General features: G+C 41.3%; 1 protein-coding gene across 2 annotated transcripts; it reads left to right on the top strand.

The window, feature by feature from the left end:
• On the top strand, nucleotides 1-19,082 carry LOC137431006 (tetraspanin-31). 2 transcript variants are annotated; one of them, XM_068121863.2, is made up of 6 exons: nucleotides 1-209; nucleotides 4,014-4,181; nucleotides 4,361-4,441; nucleotides 8,611-8,724; nucleotides 13,482-13,589; nucleotides 16,476-19,082. In XM_068121863.2, exons 1-6 carry the CDS (start codon nucleotides 147-149, stop codon nucleotides 16,548-16,550), a joined length of 609 nt encoding a protein of 202 aa, XP_067977964.1. In that variant the 5' UTR covers nucleotides 1-146; the 3' UTR covers nucleotides 16,551-19,082. The 2 variants fall into 2 exon arrangements, with proteins under 2 accessions (XP_067977964.1, XP_078635840.1); XM_078779714.1 differs by having other exon boundaries at nucleotides 10-209; nucleotides 13,482-13,654; nucleotides 16,391-17,398.
• Nucleotides 19,083-19,823: the final 741 nt, after the last annotated feature.

Consider the following 19,823-nt stretch of genomic DNA (forward strand, 5'->3'; position numbering starts at 1 on the left):
GGTGTGACCGGACGTGACGCATTATTCAGGCCTTGCCCTCTGGCTGTTGTGTTCTCTTGTTCGTTGGAACACTCTTGACAATAATTGTGAGAAGGAATGCAGGGGATTTTATTTTAATTTTTTAATCCTGTATCTTCTGCACGAGGATGGTTTGTGGGGGCTTCAGTTGTTCGAAGAACGCCCTGTGTGCCCTGAACGTCGTTTATCTGGTGAGGTTGCTCGGCGGCGAACACTTCGTAACGGCTTTGCTTCTTGAATTCTTTATTTTCGTGACGTCGACCGGTTGAACATCGATTTGGAAGGAAAAGCGAGAGGTTCTTCCTTCGGATGATTGAAATATATTTCTTTACATACGATGCACTTTTGTCGTTAAATGGGGTCACCCGTGATCCCATGTTTAGTCTTTTGTGCTTGTCGGTGCATCATTGAAAATTCATGTATTTTTGGAGTGGAAAAATATTCCTTCCTATAGTATGAATAGCAAGTTAGTTGAATAGGAAGTGTGTATTTTTCATTCTGTTCCATTAATAGTTCACTGAATATAAAAATGCAATATCTGTTGTGAATAATGTTCTGTAAAAACCGGATAAATGACACACACACACACACACACACACACACACACACACACACACACACACACACACACACACACACACACACACACACACACACACACACACACACACACACACACACACACACACACACACACACACACACACACACACACACACACACATACCCACACACACAAACATACCCACACACACAAACATATACACGCACACACACAAACACGCATACACACGCGTACACACACACACACACACACACACACACACACACACACACACACACACACACACACACACACACACACACACTTAAACTTAAACTTAAACTTAAACTTAAAACTAAAAAGGCACTCGGAAGAGCACATACTTCTGCCAGGCTGAAAAAAAAAAAACACCAAAATCTAATCGGCTTGTTCTTATCTACTACCCAACGTTCGTCTCATCTCGTCTCAGAGGGTACCCTCGTGCCAACTCATCCACCAAGTTTTTTTTTGTTTGTTTTTTTGTTTAGTTTTTTTTTTTCATAATCTGTCCACAACGTTTTGAAATGTTGTGGTTATGCGTCCTTGGGGTTAATAATAGATCTTCAGTATAGCATTAATTATTCCTTAAGTATCTGTTTCGTTAAGCATATTGTATTACTATTACATGTGGATGGATATGCGTTGCATATGTATTAGATAGATGGTGTTCCCTGTCATAATGTTTCTTTTCCGTGTCCATCTTGCATCTTTATTTCTCTCTCTCTCTCTGAACCAGTTCAAACCTACTGCTTTGCCGCCTTAACACCGTGGGATAGAACCGTGGATCATGAATGATACACACCCTTTGAGCCCAGAACCAGTCAGGGTAAACAAGTCCAAGAGAATTGTAATGCCGCAGCCAATAGCTCTCGGCCAGCAACAGCTTGCATCTCTGAAGCCGCCTACAAATGGGAACAGTAGGGTGGTTCTTGGTGACATAAGGCAAAAAAAAAAAAATTGAATTGTTTTACTCCTAACCTTTAATTTTTTTTGCTATTGAGGTAAAACTTCTTCCTGTGACATATGTTTTGAATACATCAAGTTTTAGGGGTTGCACAGTGACTCATGGTTGCCAGCCATTCAATGTTTGTGCCCAATAAGCGTTGATTTCCTGCAATCGGGAAACCTCTTGCGATGTTCTGTCACAACTTGAAGCAGATACTGGGTTTGCTGTTCATCCCTTGTCAGGAGACGATTGTACTCTTCAATGAGAGCAACTGCATACACCAGAGTACAGCTGTACTGTATTCAATTAACTTAAAAACAACTTCAAAATGTGCAGTGCATAGCAAGGTCATAGGTCAACTGTAATGGTCAAAATCACAAGTGTAGCAGTAGAGAATAAATCATCAACTCCAAACATTTATGCGAGCAAAATATGTGAAATTACAAACTCCGTGTGCAACCCCTAGATTTAGTCAAAATGGCTTAAAATTTCACCATAAGGGTTTTTTCATACATACTATATATATATTTTTAGCTGCGTCGCAGACGCTGCTCAGAGTGCCCTCTGCTGTTCTTCTTCTTCTTGTTCTGCTTCTTCTTCTTCTTGTTCTTGCAGAGAAGACAAAACCTCAAAGCTCCACCCATTCTGGGAACCATAGCTCCACCCATTCTGGGAGAGCCTTCATATAAACAAATATCCACCATTTTATTAACTCGCATAGCTTTGAGGCCTGTTTTGTAGGCCCGTGGTGTCTTCCTCTCTCACACAGTTTTATTTCAAATCAAATTCGATATATCATTTCATTTTTCACAGTCGCTAACATAGTTTTAGACTTGGTTGAAAAAAAACGGGAAGAAAATCCGATGAAAGTTGCCCTTTATAGAACGAAATGAATTCTCAAAGGCCTGTAACTTCAAGTCCATTGAGATATTTTTTTTTAAAATCGCGGCATGGTCAGTCATACACCGCCCGAAATAAGAGACGGGAAAATGCCGAGATATATTAAAAATTCGTCGCCACACACGGGAAATTGCCGAGATATATTTTCACTTTGCACAAAAATAACATCAAGTAATCGAATCAATAGGAATGTCCTGTGCCTATAACATCGACGTTATAGGCACAGCTGCATCTAGGCATTGTGTAACATCGACGCGGCTTTTGTTTTAATTAAAACTTTTTGTACTTGTTAAGTGTTAGGAGCATGACTCTTCTAACTTTCATTTTTAAGAACCATGCTAGGGAACAGGTCAATATGTGAATCAGGAGAGGAAGGGATAAAAGGCCTCGTAATCACGCCTTCTGTGGCTTGCATGGTTATCTCTGTGGACTCTGTGCCTTGGTGTCCATCTGATTGTTGTCTCAATCACCATCATCTCACTATGGTGGTGGTCATTCAGGGTTTAGGGCGCTTTTGGTGGCAGTACGTCCCACAGACCAGGGACATCCTGCTGTGTGCGGCCGTTGTGTCGAGTCTCACTGTGCGGGGTGAGCTGGTGCGAACAAGGGAGGAGATCGGCAAGTAGCCATAGATCTCAGTGCCCTGGAACAGTGCGGGGGGGGGGGGGGGTGAATGGGGGGGGGGTTTATCAGCGGCACAGACCTCACGGTCGCTGGTGTCTGATTCCCCCAAGGAGTATCAACGAATAAAGAACAACTCAAGGGCACCAGTCATCCTGGGGAATGCATCGTGCCCCTCGGGAGCCATGACCACTCACTCATGCAACCTCTGAGGGATGCACTGGGCTCCCCAGGGCCGTCACACCAGGTTATGGGGAATCTGCCTTTTCTTCAACCCAGCTGTCTATAACTCTCTTGGAGAGATGCGGGCCCTATATAGATTGATAAGTTGATTGTACATATTGGAATCTTCCGAGGGCATGATTAAGGGTAATGGGGGATTGTATAGCTTGCCTCTAAATGTGTGCATTTCTTTTTAAATATACATGTCAAACTGGTTTGGGCTCCTGACTTATCCTGCTGACATCACAATGGTGGCAAAGAGAGGATCCGATTGGTGCATTGATAAAATTGCGGTCACGAATTCGTCATCTTTTTCTCCTGCCTTCCCTCCCAGCCACATTTTTTTTTTTTAAAGCAGAGGGTGGAAGAACCCTTCCCCCCCCCCCCCCACCCCCCACATCCTTGCCCCTTGCCCTATTCACCCCATCGCCCTTTTCTTCAGTCACTGCACTCGCTCGTGATGTGTGCCAATTCACGTAATATCAAGGCCTGCCGACGATGCTGTCTTACCACCCTTAACGTTCATTAAGCTCACACTAAAACAAAACGAGTGAATACATTGACTGCAAGAAGTGCTGGCAAAAGTAAAACAATCTTTCAGTTGTGCTCACTTCACCTCCCCTGCATCTTGACCTTAAACTCATCCTTTCACTTTCTGTTTGTGCTGTGCCATTTGATGCTTACTGAAGATGTAAGCATTGAACCTTCTATCTCACTTCACAGCTGGTGAGCTTACTGCTGATTGGAATTGCTGGTTGGGGAAAAGGTTATGGCATTGTGTCCAGCATCTCGGTCATTGGAGGCATCATCGGGGTTGGTGTGTTCCTCTTCTTCATCGCTCTTGTTGGGTTTATTGGAGCAGCAAAGCATCATCAAGTTCTTCTTTTTTTCGTATCCTCCTCGGCTAAGTTTACTTTTGTGTCTGCTTCAGGAAAAAGAAGAAACCTACGTGGTCAATCAGATTTATTTGTTGTTCAAGCAAAGCATTCTAGTTAAATCCTTTGAAGAGTAGAGTCCTGCTCTACCTGCAGACACAACTCTGTTAGTATTCCTTAATGATTGAATTTCAGTACATGGTCGTGCTTTTCCTCCTTTTCATCATTCAGCTCTGCATTTCTTTCTATTGTCTTGGCATGAATAAAGAGAGCCAGGTAAGAATTTGTTAAAAAGGACGTTTTTCTCATTTGTATATTCATTTACATGATATATATATATATACAGGGTGATTCACATACGACGTACTATTTTGTTTTTGAATAACTCTGTGTTGCGTGAACCGATTTACTTGTAATTTGCAGCACTTAGAGACAAATGTTCCCCATTTATTACGTGAAAATTTCATTAAAAAATAATTGATACAAATTTAGTTATTGGTCTCGATATGGCGGCCGTCATTTTTTATGATGGGAAACAGCCTGACCTCTTGCCATGACATGACATGTCGATTAACATGTCGATTAATTTGCTCTTAAACGTTGATAATTATGGAACCGGTCTTCGAGTCAGCTTTAGACTTTTTAGCAGCATAATGTAAAGAAAAAATCAGCAAGAATGGCAAGTTACAACAGTCAGGAGCGTGCAAAAGCTGCAACCTGGTATGAGACCACAAAAAGCTTAATCGAAGTGAAACGACGTCTTTGAACGGAGTTTGGTCGAAGCTGGGTGCTGCCAAGCAATGCATCAATTCTGCGATGGCACACAAGTCTGATGGAAAGGGGCGATGTTCATGATTCCTTCTGGGAGATCACTGATGAAATGCGGCAGAAAACCATGCTCGAATACAAGCAGAGACTGTTCTGAGTGATCGAAAATGACGGCCGCTATATCGAGACCCATAACTAAATTTGTATCAATTATTTTTTATTGAAATTTTCACATAATAAATGGGGAACATTTGTCTATAAGTGCTGCAAATTACAAGTAAATCGGTTCACGCAACACAGTTTTTAAAAGACAAAATAATACGTCATATGTGAATCACCCTGTATATATATGTATATATATACATGTGTGTATATATACATGTGTGTGTATGTATATATATATATATATACACAGACTTGGCATTTAATATGGAAAAAAATTTTTTGTGGGGGTGAACTTACTTTTCAAGATGACTTAGAACCAAAAGTTCATTGGAATTATGTTGAAATTATTCTAGATTTTGTTAATGTGACCTTTAAAAGAAACAAAAACCACATTTGACATTTTGAAGCAAATAAATTGATCCTTGAAAGTGATGTAAATTGATATCGAACTCAATTGACGGACAGTACTGTGTTAAACTTCTGTACGTTTTCCAGAAGTATCTCTTTATTTTGCACATTAGCCAAATTTTTTTTCAACAAAAACAAAAGCTAAATTATGACTGGGATTACGGACAGTAAAATTACAGTTCAGTACTTCGTGTAACCCCCACGAGCATTCAGGAGAGCACGTACACGTTGAGGCATGCTGTTCACGAGATTTGCCAAGGTTTGGACAGGAATCGCTTGCCATGCAGTGACAATAGTCTGCTGCAATTCACGCACAGAGGGAGGCTGCTGGTCCAAATTGTCGATTTGACGCGTTAATTCTGCCCACAAGTTCTCTATCGGATTCATATCCGGGGACATGGCAGGCCACTCCATATGCTCTACACCATGGTCAGCAAGAAAGTGTTGGATCATGCGAGCACGATGAGGCCGTGCATTGTCATCTTGGAAGACAAAGTTTCCTCGAAAGGCTGCACGAGCAAATGGAGGCAATGTTTCTTCCAGAATGACCCTGTACTTGAACTGGTTCAGGTTTCCATTCAGAACAACCAGGTCAGTTTTGCCCGCTTCATGAAAAGCAGCCCAAACGGTCACCCCACCACCTCCAGCTTGGACTCTTGGCACAACACAATCTTTGTTGTGGGCTTCATGCACTTGTCTGCGCACTCGGACGCGGCCATCTTGACGATAGACCAGAAATCTAGACTCGTCACTGAAGGTCACGTGATTCCAGTGTCCTGGCTGCCATTGACGGTGCTCTCTGGCCCACTGCAATCGGCGCTGGCTGTGTTGTCTGGTCAGGCGCGGCTTTCTCAGGGGACGCCTGGCACGATAGCCTGCTTGGACCAGTCGTTGGTTGACTAGCCTTCTGGATACAGGCACATTTGTCAGTTGCTGCCACTCAGCCCTAAGCCGATTCGCTGACTTGGTATGGCCATTGCAGACTAACCGGTGCAGCTGGTGATCATCTCTCCTTGTGGTTCTGCGTGGATGTCCTGGCCTCGGTATTGGAGTAGGGACACCCCTCTGAGCATTTCGTTTCAGGATCGTTGACACCTGACCTTGAGTGATGCCATACTGCCGAGCAATAGCACGCTGTTTCATGCCAGAATTTTGTTAAGCCACCACTCCATGACAAACAGCATTGTCGAGTTGACGGACCATCTCCAGAGGAAGCGGCAATAACTTTTGTAGACGTGCAGCAGTTGTTTTCCACTAATACAGAACGCAACAACCCTTATATACCCGATTGTGAAGCCAATCGTCAAATGTACCTGTCCTTGCATTATGTCACGCCACCTGTGATATAATCCTGTTATTGACTTCTTGCTGCGAAAGACAATCAGTGACATGGTTCTTTCAACAAAGACATCACCGAAGGGTAAAAGAAACTCACCAGATTGATATACAGAGTTCAGAAAGTAAACCCAAGGCAAGAAAAAAAAAAGATTCCATATTAAATGCCAAGTCTGTGTGTGTGTGTGTGTGTGTATATATATATATATATATATATATATATATATATATATATATATATATATATATATAATTATATATATATATATATATATATATATATATATATATATATATATATATATATATATATATATATATATATATATATATATATATATATATATCACTATCACTTTGTCGATATAGGCAGCACTTTATCGATGGGGGGGTATATACATATACATATACATATACACACACATACATATGCACAGTGCATTCAGAAAGTATTCAGACCCCTTCACTTTTTTCACATTTTGTTATGTTGCAGCCTTATGCTGAAATCGTTTAAATTCATTTTTTTCCCTCATCAATCTACACTCAATACCCCATAATGACAAAGGGAAAACAGGATTTTAGAAAGTTTTGCAAATTTATTAAAAAGAAAAAACTGAAATATCACATTCACATAAGTATTCATACCCTTTGCTATGACACTTGAAATTTAGCTCAGGTGCCTCCCATCTCTCTTGATCATCTTTGAGATGTTTCTACACCTTGATTGGAGTCAACCTGTGGTAAATTCAATTGATTGGACATGATTTGGAAAGGCACACACCTGTCTATAAAGGTCTCACAGCTGGCAATGCATATCAGAGCAAAAACCAAGCCATTAGGTCAAAGGAACTGCCTGCAGAGCTCAGAGACAGGATTGTGTCGAGGCACAGATCTGGGGAAGCCTACAAAAAAATTTCTGCTGCATTTAAGGTTCCCAAGAGCACAGTGGCCTCCATAATTCTTAAATGGAAGAAGTTTGGAACAACTAGGACTCTTCCTAGAGCTGGCCGCCCAGCCAAACTGAGCAATCGGGGGAGAAGGGCCTTGGTAAGAGAGGTGACCAAGATCCCGATGGTCACTCTGGCTGAGCTCCAGAGATCCTGTGTGGAGATGGGAGAAACTTCCAGAAGGACAACCATCACCAACACTCCACCGATCTGGGCTTTATGGCAGAGTGGCCAGACGGAAGCCAAACAGTTCAATCTTGGTTTCATCAGGCCACAGAATCTTGTTTCTCACAGTCTGAGAGTCTTTTCGGTGCTTTTTTTGCTAACTCCAAGCGGGCTTTCATCTGTCTTTCACTGAGGAGAGGCTTATCTTCCCCCATCCAAAACCTTGATCTCTTCTACCCCCATTAATTCACCCCCAGATCCACGTTTTTCAAATACCGACTTCTTTCCTGGAAGTCCTAGCAGTGTCCATGTGTTTTATACCTCTACCACCCCCACCCCCTTCCCACGCCTTCTCTCCCCAAGCCCTCTCCCTCCCACAGATCTCCCGATGTCCCAGCTCTCAAATGTTGTGCTTGTGTGCTTCCCTCTCCCTCCCCATATTGTCTCCCGCTCCATTTATTGTATGTTTTGTGTGTCGGTTTTTTTGGGGGGGATTGATGTTAGCTCTTACATGAGCCTCGATCTTGTGTACAAAAAAATCCCCCAAAAACCCACAACATCTCAGTAATAGTGAAAGTATGGACACCAGTGCTTTCTTGTTTGAGGTGACGTTTGAATATGCTTGCACTTGAATATTTAACCGTATGCCCATTCAAGGAAACCATGTTGCATTATGCTTGGGAGCGAATGGACAATGACACCAAAGCAGACGTGCAAAACAACCTGAAGTGCTGTGGATTTTTCCAAAAAGAAACTAACGATTGCCCGAAGGTGAGTGGTTTTACATTTTCTGTATTCTTTTCTTAGCTATATTATTAATCAGCCTCTTGATTTTACCTGATTGGTTCCTGTATGAACCATAATTCCTGAATGTTCTTCTTGTGTTTTTTTTGGAGGAGTTGGATCCATCTGACGTTCACTCTTCTGAACAACAATGCTTTGGTTGTATTTGTTTGCACGACTCCTGAACTAGTCTGAGCTCCTGCATGCACGCAGACTTTTACTTAGGATTTAGACTTGTCATCAACGGTATCACGTCCCAACTAAATAGGGCCTTTAACATGTGTGTTCAATAGCTAAATGGTATGTCAGGGTGCTTGCAGGATGGCCAAGACACGAGAGGTACACACACTCACCTCTGAGCTGTCTCGCCTGGGTTTGAATCCCGACCCTTTCACGGGCAGAGTGATTCATTAATGTTTGTGCCGTCCCTCGGATGGACGTTAAACTGGGCGTCACATCTGCCGGCATTAGTTGGTGGATGTTAAAAATCCCACAGTGCCCTTCGTGAAGATTAGGTGAACACTCGGAACAAATTCCTGCCCAAACTACAGGGAGCCTGGCATCAGCAGCATAGCCATGATCTTAGAAATTATGCAAACCAGCAGCCATAGGCTACACACAAAATGAATAAATGAAGTATGATGCAGTAGTGTGTCATCAGATAACACAAAAGGATCACACAAATCGCTACAGACCTAGAGTAGATGTTGGGGTACAGTTGGGGTACAGTGTTGGTTGGGTTGTGGTTGTGGGTCGAAATCTCGCTGTAGAATGCAGTATCAAGGTATGCTTTATAATTTTCCATGAGGATCGAATTTTGTAGAAGAAGAAGAAGAATATATATATACACCACAACAACAACAGGCATTTTAAGGCCATTTTCCCTGCGAGAGCAGGGGTTAGCCTTGTAATTGTCATGGTTCCCTTTTTGAGGCAATGTTTTTTTTATTTATTGCCGGATGCCCCTCCTGACGCCAACCCTTTTCGTCGCCTCTTACGACATGCAGGGATACGGTGTACCTATTCTAAACCGGGGTATACACCGGTATATATATATATATATATATATATATATATATATATATATATATATATATATATATATATACAGTGAAACCTTGACTTACGAGTTTAATTCGTTCTGTGACCGAGCTCGTAACTCAATTTGCTCGTTTCTCATATTATATTTCCCCATTAAAATGCATTGAAATGCTATTAATCCGTTCCAGCCCGCCAAAAACCACACCAATTTTTTTTTTAATATACAGTATATATAAAAATATCTCGCGCTTTATATTTCACCTGTATGCAGCATACAAGTTGGCAGGATGGCCTGGACTGGAGGTACGCACACTTGACTCTAAACTGTCCAGCCTGGGTTTGAATCCCGACCCAGCTAAAACCTGTCATGGGTGAATCACAGGCAGGGTGATTCATCAATGTGTGTACCGCTAAACTGGGCGCCCCGTTTGCGTCCCATTAGTTGTTGGATGTTAAGGATCTCACCGTGTTTTCCACAAAGAGAAGGCGAGCTATCGCCGGCACTCTGAACAAGTTGTGGCCTGGCATGCTCTTCTCCTCTGCCGTTATATACGTCCTCCTCGGCATCTTTTTCCAGAAGAGCCCTGTCTCGTCACAGTTGAAGATTTGCTGGGGGATGTATCGTTCGGCTTCTATCAGTTCGGCAAAAGTTATAATAAAATCTTCAGCTGCCTTCACATCCGAGCTTGCTGCCTCACCATGCCTGACGACGGAGTGAATGCCGGTCCTCTTCTTAAAATTATCAAACCATCCCCGACTGGCTTTGAATGACTTCCGATGCCTTGTCCGTTGATGTTCCCGCCGTCTGCTGCACCAAATCCCCGTAAATGTCTCGGGCCTTCTCACACATGATGCTCTCGGTCACGGTATCTCCTGCGAGCTGCTTCTCCGTCAACCACACAAACAACAACTTCTCCATCTTTCATGGATAGAGGTCCGGAGCTTTGAAATAATCGTAACGCCCTTGGCTGGCGTTATAGCCTTTATCGACTCCTTCTGCTTCAAAATCGTACATATCGTAGAAGTACTACGATCGTACTGCCTCACCAAGTCGACAACACGCACACCTCACTCATGTTTTTCGACGATTGCGTGTTTTATATCCAAGCACATCATCCTCTTCTTCTTCTCAGTACTGCCCTTGGCACTCAATTTCTTAGGACCCATGGTTAAAACTAAGAAATTTTCCAAAATAACCTTAATGCGAAAACAAAGCAGCAGCGATATACGGCAGAGATGCTTGCACGGCAAGATAACCACGTGACCGGAACCCACCTGGTGGCGGGTGGCATAAGCTCGTAACTCAGATCTCGGCTCGCATCTCAAAGCAAAAAACCGCCCGAGCGACAGCTCGTATCTCGGAAAACTCGTAAGTTGGTGCACTCGTAAGTCAAGGTTTCACTGTATATATATATATATATATATATATATATATATATATATATATATATATATATTTCTCCTAGCTTTATTCGCCTTGCCCATTCTTTTCTTAAGGAACAGGAGAGGCTGTTGTACAGTCACGTGAAAAAGTAAGTACACCCCATGTAAAGTTTTGACTTTTTCCAACATATTTCAACATACAGGTATTTGATCTTCATTTCAACAATATTGATCGATAAAGGTGATATAATATCACAAATATCATGAAACATTTACATTTTGTAGTCCATTGTATAATTTAAATAAACGTAAATGCAAATTTCTCATGTGGAAAAAGTAAGTACACCTTTGGCTCTAATAGGTGGTATTGCCCCCCTTTGGCAGAAACAACCTCAAGTAGGCGTTTCTTATAACTGTCTACCAGTCTCTGACATCAACTGGGAGAAATTTTTGCCCACTCCTCCATGCAGAATTCTTTCAGCTGTGCGATGTTTGAGGGGTTTCTTGCATGCACAGCTCGTTTCAAATCCCCCCACAACATCGCGATGGGATTTAGATCCGAGCTTTGACTTGGCCATTCCAGACCCTCCATTTCTTTCTTTTCAGCCACTCCTTGGTGGATTTACTGGTATGTTTAGGGTCATTGTCATGTTGCAAGGTCCACCTTCGGTTAAGCTTCAAATTTCCGACAGATGGCCTCACATTATCCTCAAGCACCCTGTGGTACAATGAAGAATTCATATTGGATTATATGATGGTGAGCTGCCCAGGCCCTGATGCAGCAAAGCTGCCCCAAACCATAATATTTCCACCACCATGCTTTACAGTTGGTATCAGGTTCTTGTGGTCAAATGCTGTCTTTGGTTTTCGCCAAACATGTCTTCTGGTACTGTGGCCAAATAGCTCTACCTTTGACTCATCTGTCCAGAGCACATTGTTCCAGAAGTGCTGGTCTTTGCCGAGGTGTTCATTGGCAAGCTTTAGTCTTGCCCTGATGTTCTTTCTGGACAGCAAAGGTTTCCTCCTGCCACACCTCCCATGTAGATAAAATTTGTGCAGCCTCTTTCAAATGGTAGACTCGTGCACTTTGACATCAACAGTGGCAAGAGCTACCTGTAGGTCCCGTGATGACATTCTGGGGTTCTTCCAGGCTTCCTTCAGCATCTTGCGGTCTGCTCTCGGACTGAACTTGCTGGGGTGGCCTGGCCTGAACAAGTTGGCAGTTGTTTGGAATCTTCTCCACTTGTAGATGATCTTCCGGACAGTCGAATGATTGATTTCAAATTGTTTGGAGATCTTTTTAAATCCCTTCCCAGACTCGTAGGCATCTATAACCTTCTTTCTGAAGGCCTCAGAGAGCTCTTTTGATCTCGGCATGGTGACGCCGCATACTTCAACAACAAAGAGCAAACCAAACTAAATGTCTGAGGTTTAAATAAGACAGGTTCCTCCAAGATCCTCTCTAACGATGTTCTAATCATTTGCACCTGAGCTGGTGCACCTGATTCTAATTTTAGGTATTTGAAGTAGTGATAAATGTAGGGGTGTACTTACTTTTTCCACATATGAAATTTGCATTTATGTTTATTTAAATTATACAATGGACTACAAAATGTAAATGTTTCATGATATTTGTTATATTATGTCACCTTTATCGATCAATATTGTTGAAATGAAGATCAAATAGCTGTATGTTGAAATATGTTGAAAAAGTCAAAACTTTACATGGGGTGTACTTACTTTTTCACATGACTGTAAATGGTCTGTTTAACCATGCCAGCTAAAGTGATGGGAGAGGCCTGCGTTCGCATACAGATGTGCTTTCATGCAGATCGTTGATTCTCATATGCTGTAATCTATGTACTCTGGCGAAGCTCTACGTTGTAAAATGCTCATGGTCTTTTTTTTGCGAACTGGGATTCTGTTGGTATTCTTCCATGCAGCCTGGGCTATATTTTCCACATGCTTATTTCGCAAAAGGTTAGCAAGCAATCAATGTGTCCAGGCAGTGCATGGACAAATGCCTTTTACAGAAAGGCAACCCGATGGGTCCTTTCTCCTGACTTCACTTCCGTCACCTGTGGCCCTGTCTGTGGCTCCCGCAATAAACCTTTATTTATTTCTTTTGGTCACTAATGGCGTCATATCTACAACTGGCTAGTTATATTGTGCCACCAGCCAACTCGATCGTACGTTTTATGTAGAAACAATAAGAGTGCATTTTCTTCAGTGCAAGTGGAGAGACTTGCTTTCTGCTCATCATTTTGAGTTGTGCATATTCTATTTGCCAAATGCATGTGTTGTGTTTATCTGTGTGCCAGGTGTGCAGTACTCATCAGTGCTCAGACTGTGGAAATCAAATGCTGCAGCATGCAGCCGAGGTACTGCACGTGTGTGGAGGAGTGGGACTGTTCTTCAGCTTTACGGAGGTTGTTGGAAACTTTATTAATTAGCATTCTGCCGCAAACTCGTATGATGATGGTTCATAATTTGTGTGAACTTTTGTCTTTCTATGCATATTATGAACCTTGTATGCATCTTTGAGATATGGCCCTTGTGTTATTTTTCAAGCTATTCTGCTTTGGACAGACATTGTCCCATTGCTGAAGCATGAAGCAAGCATGCCTTTTGTTGATACTATCTAAGGTTAGATTTGATTAAATCAGTCATTGTATTATTACATTTGTGACATGCTCAGCATGTGCTTTGCACGACCTCTTTCAACCCACCAAATGTGTTTGATCTAAAATATTTAACTTTATAATGTGTACCGATTGTCTCACTCACATAAACATTGGACACTATCTTTCGTTGGACACATTTGCATTCACACATGGACTTTGGACACACACTTGTAAACATTTTATCCTCAACATTGGACAGCAAAGTGAATTTGTGTATGGGCTATTGATCAAAACTTTTAGAGCAACTACTTGTTCACCAGCATCTCAGGTCAACCCCCATCCACAGCCATTGTTTTCTACATCCATTGACCTTCCCCAAACCCACCTTTTTGAGTTTCCAGTTTTTCCTTCCACTTCTGTGATTGAGTTTGTGGGTATATCCATATTGTCCACCCCCTTTGTTCTCCCCAAGCCCTAATTCTTCCCCACATCTGTTATTTAGCCAAATCTCCCTCTATTTTGTCCATCAACCCTGCTCATGCTCTTCCATGAGCCTCAATCTTGTAAAGTGAATCCTGCCACTCTCTCTTTCTACTGTTCTTTTCAAAACTCCTAAGTAATGTCAACCATACACAAAGACCACAACATATTTGTGTGAAATCTCTGTGCCGAGTGATAGCATACAAATTAATCTTCTGCTGTCTGCATTGTACTTGTATGCATGGAAATCTAACCTTTCACTTTCCACATTATCAGTTTCACTATATTTTTGACCAAGTGTGATCTTTGCGTCGCCCACTAGCAGAGCACCGGCATTATGGCAAACTCTCAGTGGATGCCGTGCCGCTTTATCTCCCAGTCTCACGTGGTTTGCCCTGTGTTGAAGTGTACTTATGTATAATATGTACTTGAGTGAAGGATAAGTTAAGTTAGGGTGACCAAAATTTTTTCCCTGGCAACGCATCCCCCAATTATAACACAATGTATATGGGAAAATCGTATCCGAATGACGTTTTGTAAAACGCCGCAGTTTTTTGGGAATGCATCAACAACGTAAATCGGTGACTTGCTATATTGCATACATATCCTTGGTTGGCTGCCTTTTACTTTCTCCTTCGAATAATGGTTTATTTTCTAATCATATTTAAGCATTTTTATCCCCTGTGTATTGTGCATCACACATTGTATTTTCACTCGGATAAACACACATTATTGATGTGTCTGCACTGCGCATGCTAATTTGAGCAATAATGAGAACTGCTTCTTGGAGTAGAATTTCCAACTCAGGAAAGCCAATGAACATTCCATTTAAGTGCTTGCTTATTAAGAAGCTTCCAACATGCCTTAGAAAAATATAAGTAAAACTGTTTCAAATCTAGCTTGTGCAGCATAACTAAACCATTATTACCCCGTGCATGTGAAGTGAAAAGTGGGGTTAAGCAATTTGTTCATGTCCATCCGTCTGATCAGTTTGATCAAGGAACAACTTGTTTAAATTGAATGTAATTTGAACATGAATCGGAAGACAAGTCTGCCGTTTTAACGTACTTTGGCTCTGAATTGGTCCCGATCACACATGTGCAGAGAGGAGTGATATAATATTTTCACTGTCTGCCTGCCTGACGGTCAAACAAAATTGAAAATTATTCCAAACAGGAAACTTGCTGTTTTTACGGATGTAAGAAAAGGACACAAACAGCAGGCACGTATAACTAATGTAACGTGTTTGATCGGGTGATGTAATAGCCACTGGCGAAAATGGTGATAAAACCTATAATTTATTTATATCCCTTTAAAACTCTTTAAACTAAACCTTTATTTAAATCGAATTATATACTTGAAGCCTGTAGAACACAGATCACCCTCGTAATACTTCAAAGAACCATACTATATACGAGTATATATATATATATATATATATATATATATATATATATATATATATATATATATATATATATACATATATCTCGATATATAGCATGAGATGGCATGCATATTGGGGTGAAGAGGCTGCCGTAATGCCTAGGTGTGTTTCATGATTTTTATAACTCAAGAAAAAAAACCCTTTATTTTATGTTCGATTAATACAGGAAAATAAATTTGGTGTTGGTTTAACGGTTAAAGTGGCTCCCTTAAGATCTTAGGGCCTTGAGTTTGAACCCCTGTCATACTGTTAAATAATACCAGGTGGGCTGACTCAGCCTGTCATCCTTCCGAGGTTGGAAAAATGAGTACCAGCTTACTGGAAATGGGGCACTGCAACAGCGGCACAGCCAGTCTCCCAGTGATGATGCAACCAGCAACCACGGGCTCCATATGAAATAATAATACCTTATTTTATCTCCTTAATACAGGAAAATAATACTTCATTTGTGGATTTGTGGTCCATGGTGATTTTCAAGAACGTAACCCCCACGATTGGCAAGGTCCTCCTGTATATACTTGAACACTGTGTGGGGTATCATGTTCAATGAACTCTCTAGTTTTATAAATATGATTGTGGATGTTTTTCATTGAGATGATTAAACTTGTGCTCACCTTTGAAGTGTTATCCTTGATGAAGGGTTACATTTTATGCCTAAAAAATGCTGAGCCCTTCAAAGCTGAAACCATGGTTCTCTCTAACAACCTTACCCTAACTCCCTCTCTCACTCCCCTTCTCTCTCTGTCTCTCTCCCTCTCTCTTAGATCCTTGGAGTCTGGCTTGCTGCTCGCTTTCGAAACCAGAAAGATCCTCGTGCCAACCCAAGTGCATTCCTCTAGGTGCCCAAGTTCCTGCTCATGGAGGAAGTGTGATTGTCCAGCTTTGTTTTGGCCTGGGATAAGCCCCCTCTTTCTCTTGTGTTGCAACTTCTTTTGAAGCCTTGCAATGTGTGCGTGGACTAATGAATTGATGGAATTTAATGTAATAGAGCTCTTAACTACTGTAACTTTTTTTTAATACCATATTCAGATGTGTTTGGACATTATGGGAGGTGCAATGTACATGCTTTTCTTTTTCTTTTCGTTTCTGCATGGTATGGGCTTATCAGCAAAACCCAAAAATTAGCCCAAGCTGCACCAAGACCAATATATATATACTGTACTCTGCACAAAAAAATTAGGTCACAAAAGTGTTGAAGTGATTGATCTCTACACTCTATAAGCATACGATTTCAGTGTAAGTTAAGTTGCGCAAAAACAACACTGCTGTCCAAATTGAGCATGCAAATTGGTCTTAACGCCAGTGTACAAATGATCATAGACCAGTTTGTTTGTTTTGTTTGCAGAAATGACTTTTTAATAACTTGTGTGACCACCAATGAAACCAATACCAGCTTGTGTGTGTCTTATAATTAATCGAGCAAATCAAGCGATTCAGCTCTCGTTGTGTGACATTGGGTGATTCTTTGACCAGGGTCACTTCAGTTGATCAATAGACTATGGGCAGACTTGACAGACCGCATCCACATCTACCGAGGATATCCTAAGCACAGTCCATCGGATTTCATGTATGCCAGTCCATGTGAGGGATTTTGTGGTCCGAAGGTGGAGCGTTGGACAATATGTGGATGGACGTTGTGATTGCTAAAGAATAAAGATGGGACCTTGCTGTTGGGCCCGAGAGACGACTACTGTATCTTACATCAGTCATAGCGCCTCTCTTAATGATGACAAGATCAGTTCTTTGGCCAATTTTTCCCCAGTTCATGCCATAAGGCTGCCTACACAAAAACAACCATGCTGACGAATGGCACGACTTGGCATATTTCTCCTCACCTCATCTCCGGATCTGAGCACGTCCATTATTTATATCTGTGCAGAATCTGGACATGTTGATGAAAAGAAAATTGCTCCAATGGTCGACCATCCAGTTCTGATGGTTGGCCATCCAGTTCTGACGTCACCTATTGCATGCCCTGTTGTCGACGGAGTGGTGTTTGAGGAGTGCCAAACAATTTGTCTTCTGTACCTCACACTGCTGGCATGAAGCCAGTTCTGACCTGCTTATCTGGGTAGAGATTGGTTTGTTGGTTACTCTTTGTAGATCATTCTGGGTATTGTGCTGTTGTTACTCAGTTACTTCTGTCAAAGGTGACAAACTTGATCCTCAGAAGGGGTCTGTGACCATTGTGCGACCTGAATGAGAGTTTCCACTGAACCGTCTTGTCTCATTTGGTGTTGAATGACACCAAGCCATTCCTCGATGACAGACCACCTCGGTGGCCAATTTATAATGTGTGTAGGCATGCACGCAGATTGTGTAGGAGAGGTGATTTGCACACAATTTTCCAGGATCGCTCGGTTCTGTTTCAGATAATTGTAACATTACTCATTGCATGTCCAATTTCCTGATTTAGGTTGCCTCAATAGCCATGGTTTGTATACACAGTCGCAAAAAAAAAAATTAAAAGAATCTTAGCTGTGAATCTGTAATTTATTACGCATTTTAAAAGTTTGTTTTTGCTATTTTTGTGAGGAACATACTGTTGTTGGTATGCATCGTTTTTAGCAGAAACTGGTCAAAATAACTGTACTCTATTTGCAGCTTGCTGTGACAGAAATAATTTTTCGGAAGCAGAAAAATATTTCTTTTGGAGGAACTGCACACATATTTTGCCAACATAACCCTGCCCCTCTGTCGCTCACTTGTTGATAATTTATCTCGTTCCATGTGCTAGATCTTTCATATCGGTGCGGTGCTGTGCAATCCTGGTCCTGTGGAGGGGGGGCGGGGGGGGGGGGGCACAGACATTTATTTTCTTTTGTTGATGCACTATCCATGAACATCATCAGTTGTGCATTTCAACCTTAAAATTTTTTTTGCACAAGGTAATAAGTATTAATTGTGATTTCAGGTTATTTGCGCTGCGATTGCCTTTTTGTGATTGTGTTATTTCTCATTTTGGTTTGTTTTCACTTCTGTTTCTGCTCTTGTTTGTTTAAGCTTTATTGTGTTTTTTGTTGAAGGTCGAAGAATATTTCCCATGCTGTTTTTTTTTTTTTTGATTGTTTTTTCCCAGTATTTATAGTGTTTGCTTGTTTACACAATTTACTCACATGCACCACACTACTTGTGACATTGGGTTTACTTCCATCATATTGTTCAAGAAGACTGCTTGTAGCACGTCCGTCTGTAATAGTTCTACTTTACTAGATTGCATAGGAGAAATGTTGTGCTTTTCACTCTTTTGGCCAATTGAATCTGCATTTTGAACCTGTTTTTGAAATGTACTTTTAAATAAAGCCATTGTTGAATTTGGTAGCATTTTCTTTAGATGTACTTTTATTAATAAACTATCAGTTGGAAATCAATTCTTTAAAACGCTGGTTGTCTTGCATTTTGAAAATGAAAATACCACGTGTAGACATTGCTGGAGTCATTGGTGTTGTTTTTTTTGGTTTGTTCTAGTAGTGTCCTAAAAGTATGAAAAAAATTTGACCTGAACATCTGTTATTTATAATGCAGTGTGTATTGATTCGGGAATTTGTCTTGTATATTGTTGGTAACTAATACTTGTAACCAGATATTTCCTCATTTAGTGGATGTGCTGAAAATAAAGATGGCAACAAGTGAGAATAATGAGGGTTAAACGGTGAATAATTCCCCTTGCCAGTTTTCTTGAAGGGATTGGTGAGGTTTAGATCATTCATATAGTCAGATCTACTGTAAGGAGTGTACGTGTCCTGGCAAGATTGGCATTGATGAATGCTCTATCTTGTTTTGAAATGATTTGGGAAAACCTGCTGATGTTTCCATCTGAACCCCTGGCTCATGAGGCAGGGATACTGGTTTAAAATCTCATAAACTATATTCTTGTTTATTGTTTATTCATGTCCTATTATCCTATTACTAATGGCTTTGTCTTGTATGTAATATTTGTACAAGCTCCTACATGAAACTCCAAGAAAAGTTGTCTGGTCAATGAAAATGTCCAACTTGGTTAGGTTTACAGACAATTACCTCTACACTGTGCTATTGATTGGCCATCAAGGTCAATCAGTCAAGTCTGGTTGTAGACGACTCGAGGTCAAATTTGAACCACCCATGTATCA

This window comes from Myxine glutinosa, chromosome 1, assembly GCF_964187855.1.
Source record: "Myxine glutinosa chromosome 1, kmMyxGlut1.1, whole genome shotgun sequence".
In the NCBI taxonomy this organism is placed as follows: Eukaryota; Metazoa; Chordata; class Myxini; order Myxiniformes; family Myxinidae; genus Myxine; species Myxine glutinosa.